This window comes from Prunus dulcis, chromosome 3 (genome assembly GCF_902201215.1).
Source record: "Prunus dulcis chromosome 3, ALMONDv2, whole genome shotgun sequence".
Lineage (NCBI taxonomy): Eukaryota > Viridiplantae > Streptophyta > Magnoliopsida > Rosales > Rosaceae > Prunus > Prunus dulcis.
In genome coordinates this window covers 5,537,945-5,551,646 of record NC_047652.1, presented here as the reverse complement: position 1 = coordinate 5,551,646, position 13,702 = coordinate 5,537,945, and the positions used below count along the sequence as shown (strand labels likewise).

General features: G+C 34.2%; 1 protein-coding gene and 1 pseudogene across 1 annotated transcript; both read left to right on the top strand.

Annotated features, from left to right (window-relative positions):
* Positions 1-4,823: 4,823 nt before the first annotated feature.
* LOC117621611 lies at positions 4,824-8,278 on the top strand (annotated as a pseudogene).
* Positions 8,279-12,205: 3,927 nt separating this feature from the next.
* Positions 12,206-13,537, top strand: LOC117621609 (probable 2-oxoglutarate-dependent dioxygenase AOP1). Its single transcript, XM_034352180.1, has 3 exons — positions 12,206-12,579; positions 12,837-13,158; positions 13,268-13,537. Exons 1-3 carry the CDS (start codon positions 12,206-12,208, stop codon positions 13,535-13,537), a joined length of 966 nt encoding a protein of 321 aa, XP_034208071.1.
* Positions 13,538-13,702: the final 165 nt, after the last annotated feature.

The following is a 13,702-nucleotide window of genomic DNA, read 5'->3' as shown; positions in this document are numbered from 1 at the left end:
TTTTTCATTGGTCGCGCAAAGTGACTTTGCGCGACGAAAAAATATTGGTCGCGCAAAGTAACTTTGCGCGACGAAAAAATATTGGTCGCTCAAAGTAACTTTGCGCGACGAAACACATTGGTCGGGCAAAGGTTTGCGCGACGAAAAATATTCGTCTCGCAAAGTTTTGCGCGACAAAAAACATTGGTCGTGCAAAGTCTCAAAAAAATTTAAAAAATAAAAAATTCCCGCGTTCCATTTTTGGTACCCACCCACATTTTTAGAGTTTTGCGCGACGAATACTAACGTCGCACAAATATTTGCGCGACGAAATATTTTTTGTGTTTTAAATTTTTTTAATTAAAATAAACTAATTTAATAGTTTGCGCTACAAAATATTTTGTCGCGCAAGGTTTTTGACTTTTTTTTATTATTTCTTTAATATTAATTTATTCAAATTTTTACTTTTTAAATATAATTTAATTGTATGATTTTTTTAAATCACTTTAATTTAAATTGATATTAATTTAATTATATTAATTTTTTCAAATTTTTACTTTTTAAATTTAATTTAATTGTAAGATTTTTCTTAATTACTTTAATTTAAATTGACATATTCAAAATAAAATTACATATGAAAAATAGTGATCAAATTATCCAATAAATATTTATATATATATAATATTCAAAATGTACACATAAATTAACAAAGTACAATAATAAAATCCTAATACAAGCATATTGTGGTGGTAGTGGTGGATAATATGTTTTGATAGCTTCCTAATCCTCAACTTTAGCCATCAAAGTCTCGATGATTACCTACAAAAAAAACAAATATGGTCAAATAACAACAACAACAAAAAAAAGAATGCATAATCTCCCCTAAAATTGTTATACCACAAATCCAACCCAAACTCCAATCTCTCCCCTTTACTCAACCCCAAACCCCACACAAACTCAAAACTAACTCCAAAAAAACATATTAATGAAAAAAATTTAAAATTTGGAGAGAATATACCTTTTGGCAAGATTGAGAGTGAGTGAGAATGAGAAGGAGAAGTGAGAGAATTAGATAAGATAGTGATAGAGAGATGAGAGAGTGAGAGATAGTGAAAAGATAGATGAGAGAGTGAGTGAGAGTGAGAGATAGTGAAGAGAGAGATGAGAGATTAAGTGAGAGGAGTGAGTGTGAGAGAAAGGGTGGGATTTGGGGAGAGGGAAAGAGAGAGGAGAGGTAAGAGTAGAGAAAGAAATTGAGAAAATGGTGGAGGAGTTATTTCGGTTTTAAAAATCGTATCACTTTGCGGGACGAAAATATTGTTGGTCGCGCAACGTTTTGCGCGACAAAACATATTGGTCTCGCAAAGTTTTGCGCGACGAATATAGTAATATTGGTCGCGCAAAGTCTAAAAAATTATTTTTTTAAAAAAAAATTCCCGCATCACATTTTTGGTACCCGCCAAAATTTTTAAATTTTTGTGCGACGAAAAATACATATTGGTCGCGCAAAGTCTAAAACAATTATTAAAAAAAATTCCCGCGTCCCATTTTTGGTACCCGCCCAAATTATTGCGCGACGAAAAATATATATTGGTCGCTCAAAGTTTTGCACGACAAAACATATTGGTCTCGCAAAGTTTTGCGCGACGAATATAGTAATATTGGTCGCGCAAAGTCTAAAAAAATTATTATTATTTTTTTAAAATTCCCGCATCACATTTTTGGTACCCGCCAAAATTTTTAAATTTTTGTGCGACGAAAAATACATATTGGTCGCGCAAAGTCTAAAACAATTATATAAAAAAAATTCCCGCGTTCCAGTTTTGGTACCCGCCCAAATTTTTGCGCGACGAAAAATATATATTGGTCGCGCAAAGTTTTGCACGACGAAACATATTGGTCTCGCAAAGTTTTGCGCGACGAATACAGGATTATTGGTGGCTCAAAGTCTAAAAAAATTCCCGCATCCCATTTTTGGTACCCGCCAAAATTTTTAAATTTTTGCCCGAGGAAAAATACATATTGGTCGCGCAAAGTCTAAAATAATTATATATAAAAATTCCCGTGTCCCATTTTTGGTACACGCCCAAATTTTTGCGTGACAAAAAATATTGGTCGCGCAAAGTCTAAAGTTTTTTTTTTTAATTTTAAAAACCCGCGTCCCATTTTTGGTACTCGCCCAAATTTTTTGAGTTTTGCACGACCAACTGTTGGTCGCGCAAACTTTTGAGAGACGAAAAATTGGTTCGTAGCACAATATTTATAAAAATAATTGTTATGAATAATAAAAAATAAAAATATTTTATTTTATGATTTAAAATATAATTAAGGTGAAAGTTACTTAATAAATGTATATACTATTCAATTTCTTAAGTGTTATATGTACAAAATAAATAAATTTAAAGCTACTTAATAAATAAATATATATACACACACACACACACTTCAACGATCTAACCATAAGACTTGTTTGTATATACTTCAAGATCGTATACCCCAAAAATCACAAAAAACAAACATTCAGAGATCTAGTAACGGGACAAAACTTTTCGATAGTTATAAATGAAAAATCACGATTTAACGGTTATTTTAACTCCGATTTGATGATTTTTTTACAGCTACACTCATTGACCCTATATGAATACAATGACTGAATTTGATCTTCAATTTAAAACATTTGCACTAGTGGATACCACAAAATGTTATGTTATATTTAACTAAAGTATAAATAAACTCTTAATTGTTAGTGAATATATTGTTTTGATGGCATATGCATTCTACTAAACTAGTTTCAACGATCCAACCGTCAAACTTGTTTTTTTATACTTCGAGATCATATACGCCAAAAATCCGAAAAAATAAACATTCATAGATCAAGTAACGGGACAAAACTCTTCGACGGTTATAAATGAAAAATCATGATTTAACGGTTATTTTAACTCCGATTTTGATGATTTTTTTTTACAGCTACACTCCTTGACCATATATGAATACAATGACTGAATTTGATCTTCAATTTAAAATATTTACACTAGTGGATACCACAAAATCTTATGTTATATTTAACGAAAATATAAATAAACCCTTAATTGTTAGTGAATATATTGTTAAACTCTTAATTGTTAGTGAATATATTGTTTTGATGGCATACACATTCTACGAAACTAGTTTCAACGATCCAACTGTCAAACTTGTTTGTTTATACTTCGAGATCATATACGCAAAAAATTGGAAAAAATAAACATTCATTGATCAAGTAACGGGACAAAACTTTTCGATGGTTATAAATGAAAAATCAAGATTTAATGGTTATTTTAACTCCGATTTTGATGATTTTTTACAGCTACACTCCGTGACCCTATATGAATACAATGACTGAATTTGATCTTCAATTTAAAATATTTACACTAGTGGATACCACAAAATCTTATGTTATATTTAACTAAAGTATAAATAAACTCTTAATTGTTAGTGAATATATTGTTTTGATGGCATATGCATTCAAAAAAACTAGTTTCAACGATCCAACCATCAAACTTGTTTGTTTATACTTCGAGATCATATAGCCAGAAATCGAAAAAAATAAACATTCAGAGATCAAGTAAGGGATAAAACTTTTCGACGGTTATAATGAAAAATCAAGATTTAACGGTTATTTTAACTCCGATTTTGATGATTTTTTACTGCTACACTCCTTGACCCGATATGAATACAATAAAATAATTCGATCGTCAATTTAAAATATATATTTTCTAACAAAAAACCCAATCCGAACAACAAGAATATATTTTTCTAATAAAAATCCGATCCGATCTAAAATAATAAATTTAAAGTTACTTAATAAATATATATACCGTTTAATTTCTTAAGTGTTATGCATACAAAATAAAAAACAAAAATAAATTGGTTTAGGTGACAAAATGTTTGGATTATGTCATGGAAAAATTTTTAAAAAATATTTATTTTATTTTATTTATTTTTATAAGGACTTTGCGCGACGAAGTTTACTTTTCGTCGCGCAAAGTCACTTTGAGCGACGAATTATTTTTCGTCGCCCAAAGTCACTTTGCGTGAGCGACGAATTATTTTTCGTCGTCGCGCAAGACTTTTAGCGACGATGTATTGTCGTCGCGCAAAAGTTTGTCGCGCGAAGTGACTTTGGGCGACGAATTATTTTTCGTCGTGCAAAATTTGGTCGCGCAAGACTTTGCGCGACGATGTATTGTCGTCGCGCAAAAGTTTGTCGCGCGAAGTGACTTTGGGCGACGAATTATTTTTCGTCGCGCAAAATTTGGTCGCGCAAGACTTTGAGCGACGAAGTTTCAAGTTTCGTCGCGCAAAGTGACTTTGCGCGACGAATAGTTTTTCGTCGCGCAAAATTTGGTCGCGCAAGGGGTTTTTTTTACTAGTGGTGAAAAAGAGTCTTAGCTTGTCAACTGGAGGTCTCAGGTTCGAACCCTTATAGCACTTTGATAGTGTACTCCTCTAGTTTAGACTATTACTTGTACTAAAAAAAAATTAACAACTAAAAATAAAAAACAGAGGGGTTACTAAGCGGGCTCTTAGCCTACGCTTAGTTCCTCCCTTTGCTCAATGGCATGAATCTTTTTGCAGTTGTTTGCAGCATTATGTTGTTTTTAAAAAGTGATGACTGTACGGTTCTTCCTTCTTGAATTTTTATACGTATCTTTAGCTAATAATATTATTAATATTTGTTTGTCAGCGTGACATATCACATTTCCCCTACATTTAATCGTCTAAACAAGCCTAGTCAACTCTTTAAAATTCAACTCAAAGCAGCTTCCTCTTTCCATTTCTATCAACCAAAACCAGCATATCTCACTATGGGCTCATCAGAAACCCCTCTTAAGCTTCCCATCACAGATTATTCCAAGCAAGCCCTCACTCCAGGCTCCAAAGAATGGGAAACAGTGAGAACCCAAGTCCACAATGCACCCGAAGAGTATGGTTGCTTCGAGGCTTTGTTTTACAAAGTCCCTCCACACATTCGAAAGTCCATATTTCAATCAATGGAAGAACCTTTCAACCTCCCTTTACAAACCAAATTGCAGAATGTTGTTAAATTCAGAGAGATGGGCCAATGTCCCACTATTAACAACATCGATATTGTCCTTAACTTAACCACCTACAAATCCCAGTAGGTATCAAAAAAGACATCGGTGATATCAGTAGTAGAACTATTCATTATATCTTGTATTTAATTTAGTCAAGTTTTGGATGTGAAACTTATATTCTTCAACATGCCCCCTCACATAGGACCACCACATAGTGGGCCACACTTGGGGCCAAGTTCACATTGGAGTCAAACATTCAAGCCCAACATGTGAGCACCACGTATAGGTAAGGGTAAGTATTCAAGCCCAACATGTAAACACCGCATGTTGGGTAAGGGGTAAGGGTAAAGGCCCAGTAATTCAGGCCCAATCAATCCACCCGCTCCAATACCATATTAAATTCAGAGGGACGAGCCAGCGGCTCACTACTAACAACACCGATACTGCCCCTAATTTAACCACCTACAAAGCTCAGCAAATGTGGGGTTTTATCACAAAAGGCCTCAGTGATATTAGTAGTTGAACCATTCATTATATCTTATATTTTTTTAGTCAAATTTCCGATGCGGGACTTATATTTTTCAACAAATATTTCCAAAAAACCCTACCTGGGCTATGTTGAGCACCCCATGGTGGCACTATATACGAGAGCATGGGGGTTGATGATGTCAACATCTATGAACAAGTTCAACGCTTGATAAACACCTTGTGGCCTCAAGAAAACCCAAGCTTCTGGTTCATAAACCCTTAATTCAAATTAATAATTTCGTAGTCATACATTCGTATTAATTTCGTAGGAATTATTTTTTATTTATCAGATAATTTGACATGTTATGCTACTAAATGTCAATTTCAATCATTAATCAGGTAGATTTTATTGGGAGATGTGATTCAAATTAACAGTTTGACAACTCATATAACATATTAGATATCTGATAAGAGAACATTTACACTTAATTTCATAATCAAATATTTGGTGTTCATAACTTTTATATTTTTGTGCCAGCAAAACTATACAATCCTTCTCAGAGCAAGTTTCGGAGTTGGATCAGATCATCAGGAGGATGATTCTAGAGAGCTTGGGGCTTGAAAAGTACTTCGAGGAACACCTAGTTGACCAACTACCTTCTACGAATGATCAAATATAAGGGGTCTCAAACCGAGACTAAGTTAAGACTACCCGCTCACACAAATAAGAACATTGTCACCATTTTGCACCAAAACCAAGTTGATGGGTTAGAAGTACAAACCAAAGATGGCAAATGGATCTATGTGAATCCTTCATCGGACTCTTTCATCACCATGATCGATCTACTCTACGTGAGTTGCTTCACCTCCTCTCAATTCCATTTACATGCAAGGTGGAATTTTAACCCCAATGTTCCTTGAACTTATACCGAAATTTCATTTTGATCATCCAACTCTTTTTTTGAGTTGTGTTGGTCCTCCAGCTTTCGCACATGTTGAATTTAGTATTTCCGTAACATTTCGTTGTTGTTTGGAGAAAACTTGTATCCAAATTGACGGTTTTACCCCTATAAACAAGGGTGGAACTAGGGGTGGTTGGGGTATGCTCCAGCACAGCGTTGACTTTGAGATTATGCTTAGTGTATAGGCTAAATCCATACCAATCAAATAATCAGCCAGCCATTGACAAGAAATCAACCAGATGAGAAGAAAGAAAAGAGGAAGAAGAAGGGAAAATAATAGAGAGAGAGAGGAGGAGGAAAAAGAATAAAAAAGAAAAGGGGAGATATTCAACATAACTATCAATTCCTTGTTTCTCCCCTCTTTCTCTTTCTTCTCTCTTCTTCTTTTTCTTCCATTTACAGTGCACATCCAGAATTGCAAGTGCAACAAAGTTTTAGTATTTATGCCTCTGTTTAAATTTTTTGGATATGCTATTGCTACGAATTGTACTTTTGTTTGTTTTTCTGCTTCCCACATTTTCAGTTCTAATTCCCACTTGGTTGTCACTGTATTAATTAGCATACCAAAAAATAATAATAATAATTTTGTTCTCATTGTTTATATAGATCTCCCATGCCAAAAACAAAACAAAAAAATAGCACACCCCAGAAAAATTCATGGTTCCGCCATTGCCTACAAATAGATGAAAATTTGACGAAATTTAATGGAATGACAAAATTAGAACACGTTGAGAGTTGGGGGACCAAAATGAAATTCGGGTATGAGTTTATGGACCATTGCTGTTTAAAACCAAAAAAACAAACAAACAAACAAAGAAATTAACGTTCATATTGTGGTGATGTTGTAGGCATGGACAAATGGTAGACTTCATTCTCCATATCATAGAGTGATGATGAGTGGAAATGAGGCTAGGTACTCAACTGGATTGTTCTCTATCCTTAAGGAAGGGTACATAATAAAAGCCCCAGATGAGGTTGTGGATGAAGAGCACCAGGGACGGACCCAGAAATATGAACTCGTAGGGTCATAGTGTAAAAGTTCAATTTTTTTTTTTAAGATTGAAGCTTGGTGGGGAGAGGGTTAAAGGTTCGTGGGTGGGTGGAGATTGGGAATTTAGGTTTAGGAAATGGGGGTTTTGGAGTTTTGAGAAGGGTCTATTCTGTTTGGTCGAAGAGAAGGGTCTGTTCAACTACAATCTGTTCAAAAAAAAAAAATTTTGAAGACCTGGACCAAAACAACGTCGTTTTGGCCAGGTCTTTTTTTAAAAAAAATTCTTTGCTGCTGGTCCAAAACGAGGCCGTTTTGGTGCCAGCGCATTAAAAAAAAAAATTAGATGGGTTCAAAACGACGCCATTTTGGATCCAGCGCGTTTTAAAAAAAATTCGCTGGGCTGGTCCAAAACGATGCTGTTTTGGTTAGCCGGGTTTTAAAAAAAAATTAGAAGCTGACCCAAAACGACGCCGTTTTGGTCAGCTTCTTTTTAAATATAAAAAAAACTGAACCCCTGTTCAGCTTCTTCTTCCTCAGATTTGCAGCTCCTCCTTCAGCCATTCATGGGGTCACACATAGGTTCAAGGGACCTTCTACCTTATGTTCATGGAGTCCATAGGATCATTTGACCCCATTGACCCCACTGTGGGTCCGTCCCTGAAGAGCACCCTTTTGATCATGCTCAATTTCTTGACTTCTGTAATTCAGATGCTGGCAAGAGAGCTCCCTCTGCTTTGAAGGCTTACTGTGGTGTCCATGACCTGGCCTTGTCTACTTCGCTTGGCACATTACAATTTCAATAAATCTCTTTCTTTCTTTCTTTATACTAACCTCTCCGCATGCGTTTCCGCACCTGTGAAAGACTTTTTTTTTTTAATTTAAATTTATTTTAGAATTAAAAAAGATAGTGGGTAGTTGTGTTCCATAAAAATAGGATCCATTATCTGATTTTTCTTTTAATTTTATTTTTTTTAATATGAAAAAGTCTGAATTTACCATATTATCCTCCTTTAATTAATAATTTCAATTCTTAATATTTGCATTAACCAAGGGCATTTTCTGGTATTTTGAATGTTTCATCATTCTCTACCTTTTGCCTTATATCTATATATATAGATGATAATGTGGCAATATTGTAATAATGTATGATGTTATATATGGTTCATTTATCTGTACTTTTATATGAACCACCCACCCAGCCCCAATTTTTTTGGGTAAATACTATGAGGTGTTCCCACACCCGAAAAGTGGGATTAATCCCTAATTAGGTTTCAACTTGTCCTAGTCGCAAAGTGCTCCCAACTGGTTTCGAACCCCTATCAGTTAGGCACTAGGCAGTCCACCAGTTGAATGTGGCAATTTGCCAACTGCACCCAACCCCACTTTTATGGCTAAATAAACTACTCTTTTCCCCAGTTTTAAATTTTTATTTCGTATTTCTTATATTTCATGATCTAATGCACATATTTTGTTTTCTAATATACATGGTGTTTCCTTTTTATCCATTTTGGTAATTAATGAGGCTGTCGGCAAAAGGGTAAAATTTTCAACACTAAACAAACGAAAAATAATAATAAAAGGTGCGCCGTTGTCGGGGATCGAACCCGGATCGTCCGCGTGACAGACGAAAATACTTACCACTATACTATAACGACTTTTGTTCTCAAGTCGTCATATGTAGAGACTTTCTCCGAGAAGAACCTGGTACTAGTCATGACGTTTTGGACTGGTTGATCATATCAACAAGAATGGCCGCTTTTTCTTTTTTTTCTTTTTTTCTTTTTGGTTGGAAGTATGATCTGCAAGTTATATATAAATTTTCTTTAACACAAGTAATGATATAATTCATTAAATATCATCACCTCCTAAAGTATATATATGATCCTACGCTATTTGGCAAAATCACTAGGAAGCAAAACTGTGTTGTTGATCAAATCACTTTGTCGATCCATTAATTTTCAGTGTCCAAATGTTTGAACTTAAACTTATTTGTTAGTTTTGCGTGTCATGTCGTGTGTCATCCGTTTACCCGTATAATAAATATTACTAAACAATCATACAAACATCTGGTAATACGATAAATTATTTCAAACACATAAAAAATGCCCAAAAATATTTACAAAAATTCACACATAGGAAGAATGAGTTGTAGATTAAAACATGTTTTCAAAAAAAGGAAAAAAAAAAACAAACAAACAAAGTAACATTTTTTGTGAATGAACACCGACTCACCCTCTTATAGTTTAGACTATCACTTATATTCAAAATCACCAACCCACCCCCATCAGGCTTGATCCGAGTAGCTAATTCTTCTGTGTAGTTTGCGGGGTCTAATTGTGGGCCTTATGGAAGATAATGCACGCCTTGAGTTGAGTTGAGAACATTTCGTCCCGGAACTACAAAAGATAGCAGAGCTAGTCCAAAGGATACTTGGGCTCAGCTTAAGCCGCATATAGTGGGCCTTTAATTTCTCAAATTACTTCCTTATTATGGGCTTGTGACTCTAATTGGCCAGCCATGGCGCATTTTTTGGTTTTTTGTTTTGGATGCAGGGGAGAGGAGGAGGGCCACAAACACTGTGGTAATCCCGCATTGGCAGCTATGGCGGTTTTTACATAAACTTTTATACTTGGATTTTAGTAGATATTTTTTTTTTAGTACAAGCGATAGTCTAAACTATAGGGAAGTGAGATTTCTCATACACATACAACTATAATGTCGTGGGGATTCGAACATAAGACTTATGGTTTTGCAAATGAATGTCCTTTAACACTAGATTAGACCCCGTTGGCTAAAAAGTTAAACTTTAATAAAATGATTTGGAAATAATAATAAAAAAGTCACTTATTGTACCAATTTAAATTATTGATTTTATATTTGCCACAAGCATCATCTCTTCTGATAATTGCCTTCCCCAGCTGTTTCATGCACGCATGCAACTTTAGATTTTTTGATGTAGACCTGCCGGTTTGTAGTGATGCTTGCTTGCTAGTTGAAACTTACAAAAGCTCTTCAATTTCATATGCGTCATGTATGAATAATGTATGGACCATCAATATTCTAGACATGGTCTTAATCAGAGAAGATTATATCTGAATTTGTTTCATTTTCAATTCCAGTATATATTCTGTGACCAAAAAATAATAATAATTAACACGCAAATAGACAAACAAATTGAAAATGAGGACCACAAAATGAAATGTTTAGAAAAGATTAAAAATATGTATATAATTAACATATGTATGTCCTTTTACAAATATGAAAATTTAACATTTTCGTGTTATGGTATGTGACGTTTTAAAATTGAGGACCACACTTTTCAATGACATTTTACCTAATCACGCTTTTGATTGTCTATAATATATATTATTGTGAAAAAAAAATCTTGCAAACTGAAAATTATTAAAATATCTAATTCGGACCAATAAAATAGACTAACATGTTGCTTCAAAAAAATATTATAATAACAACCATTTAATTGAGTGGTCAAATGGTTTCGGATCTAAGTTTTTTTTTTTTTTTTTTGCAAAGATGGTCTTTGAGAGAATATCTAAAAACTAAATTGTTCGAATTATTGAAATTCAATGCTTAGTGAGGCTTACTAGGTTGTCCCTCAAATAAACTTATTTGACAATCCTTCAATTAAAGCTCTATGTTGTACATATGTATATAATGAAAAGAAAAAAAACTTCACTATCACCAATGTATATTTTCCTTGTAAATCTATATATATAAAGCAAAAGGCAGAGAATGGTGAAACATTCAAAATACCAGAAAATGCCCTTGGTTAATGCAAACATTACAAATTGAAATTATTAATTAAATGAGGATAATATGGTAAATTCAAAATTTTTCGTATTAAAAAAATTAAAAAAAAAAGAAAATTCAGATAATGGATCCTATTTTTATGGAACACAACTATCCATTATCTTTTTTAATTCTAAAATAAATTTAATTTTTTTAAAAAAAAGCCTCTTGCAAGCGCGGAAGCGCGTGCAGAGAGGCTAGTGAAATATAAACGGTGAGTGTATGCGCACCAGTTTCATCTAAGTTTTTCTTATATACCTAACACATATATCATGTTTGTGTTGAAATTTCAAAAAATAAAAGTGGAAGCATATTATTGTGACAGGCAGGCTTACTTGAAATTTTTTTCATACTTGTCACTTCCACTTATTTAGTTTCAAAAGTCAATTTCAACCTAAATTTAAACTATGAAAGATATGGGATTAGTCGGCATACAAAATTGACTTTGAAAAATGAGTCATTATTCGGTGTGGTTGTTACACAATCATTCTTTTCACCCTTCTATTTTTTTTCCAAACATTTCTTCCTCCTGTCATTTCTCTCATATATTCTCTCTTTATCTCTAACATTAAAACGATAACTACAAATAAAAATAAAGAGGTTACCAAACGAGCCCTTAGCCTGCACTTAGTTCTTTTTTTTTTTAACAGCTGACAATGTCATTTTGTAACATTATCTTGTTTTAAAAAGTGATGATTGTACGGTGCCTCCTTCCAAATACTTCTTAAATATTTCTTTGAACTCCCATCAAATATACCCTTATAATCTTTGTTTGTCAGCGTGACATATCACATCCCCTTACATTTCAATCGTCTAAATTGTATAAATAGGCAAATTAAGTCGAGACTTGAAAGCTCATCTAAAACCCAAGGCAACACAGCTTCCTTTTTTTGCCTCTCTATCAACCAAACCAGCATACCACAATGGGCTCAGAAACACCTCCCAAACTTCCCGTCTTAGATTTTTCCAACCAAAGCCTAACTCCAGGCACCACAGAATGGAACACAGTGAGAGCCCAAGTCCACAATGCACTCGAAGAGTATGGTTGCTTCGAGGCATTGTTTAACAAAGTCCCTTCACACATTCGAAAGTCCATATTTCCATCAATTGAAGAGCTTTTCGACCTCCCTTTGCAAACCAAATTGCAAAATGTTTCCAAGAAACCCTTCCATGGCTATGTTGGGCAGTACCCCATGGTGCCACTCTACGAAAGCATGGGGGTTGATGATGCCAACATCTACGAACAAGTTCAAAGCTTGACAAACACCTTGTGGCCTCAAGGAAACCCAAGCTTTTGGTTAACATTAATTCTTTCTCCAACTTAATAATTTCATTGTCGAATATGTTCTGATTTTATCTTATCAGACAATCTGACATATTATGTTACTAGAATGTTAATTTGAATCATTGATAAAGTATATTTTATTATGTGATTCAGATTATCAGTCTAACAATACATATAGCATATCAAATGTCTAGTAAGAGAACATTACCATTAATTTCATAATCAAATATTTGGAGCTAAACTTTTTTATTTTTTATTTTTGGTTGCAGCAAAACTATACAATCCTTCTCGGAGCAAGTTTCAGAGTTGGATCAAATCATCAGGAGGATGATTCTGGAGAGCTTGGGGCTTGAGAAGTACTTGGAGGAACACCTAGAATCAACCAACTACCTTCTTCGAGTGATGAAATATAAGGGACCTCGAACCAACGAGACTAAGTTGGGGCTAAATGCTCACACAGACAAGAACATTGTCACCATTTTGTACCAAAACCAAGTTGATGGGTTAGAAGTACAAAACAAAGATGGCAAATGGATCAATGTCAAGCCTTCACCGGACTCTTTCATCGCCATGATCGGCGATTCCCTCTACGTAAGTTGCTTCACTTCCTCCCAATTCAATTTACATGCACATTAATTCCTCTAGAAATTAGTAAGTTCGAAGAAAAATAATAATTGTTGATATTGTGCTGGTTCTGTAGGCATGGACAAATGGGAGGCTGCATTCTCCATATCATAGGGTTATGATGAGTGGAAATGAGGTTAGGTACTCAACTGGATTGTTCTCTATCCCTAAAGAAGGCTACATAATAAAAGCCCCAGAGGAGGTTGTGGATGAAGAGCACCCTTTGCTTTTTAAGCCCTTTGATCATGTTCAATTTCTTGGGTTCTATTATTCAGAGGCTGGGCAGAGAGCTCACTCTGCTTTGAAGACTTACTGTGGTGTCCAAGACTTTGCCTTTTCTAATTAGCAAATTGCAATTTCAATCAATCTCTTTCTTTGTGTAATATAATAAGTGACAATATATGTTCTCAAAAAAAAAAAAAAAATGGGAGTACGTAATAATGTATATCTATTGTATTATTTTATCTATGGTTGATCTATCTGTACTGTTGGCCTTTAGCACAATTTTGTT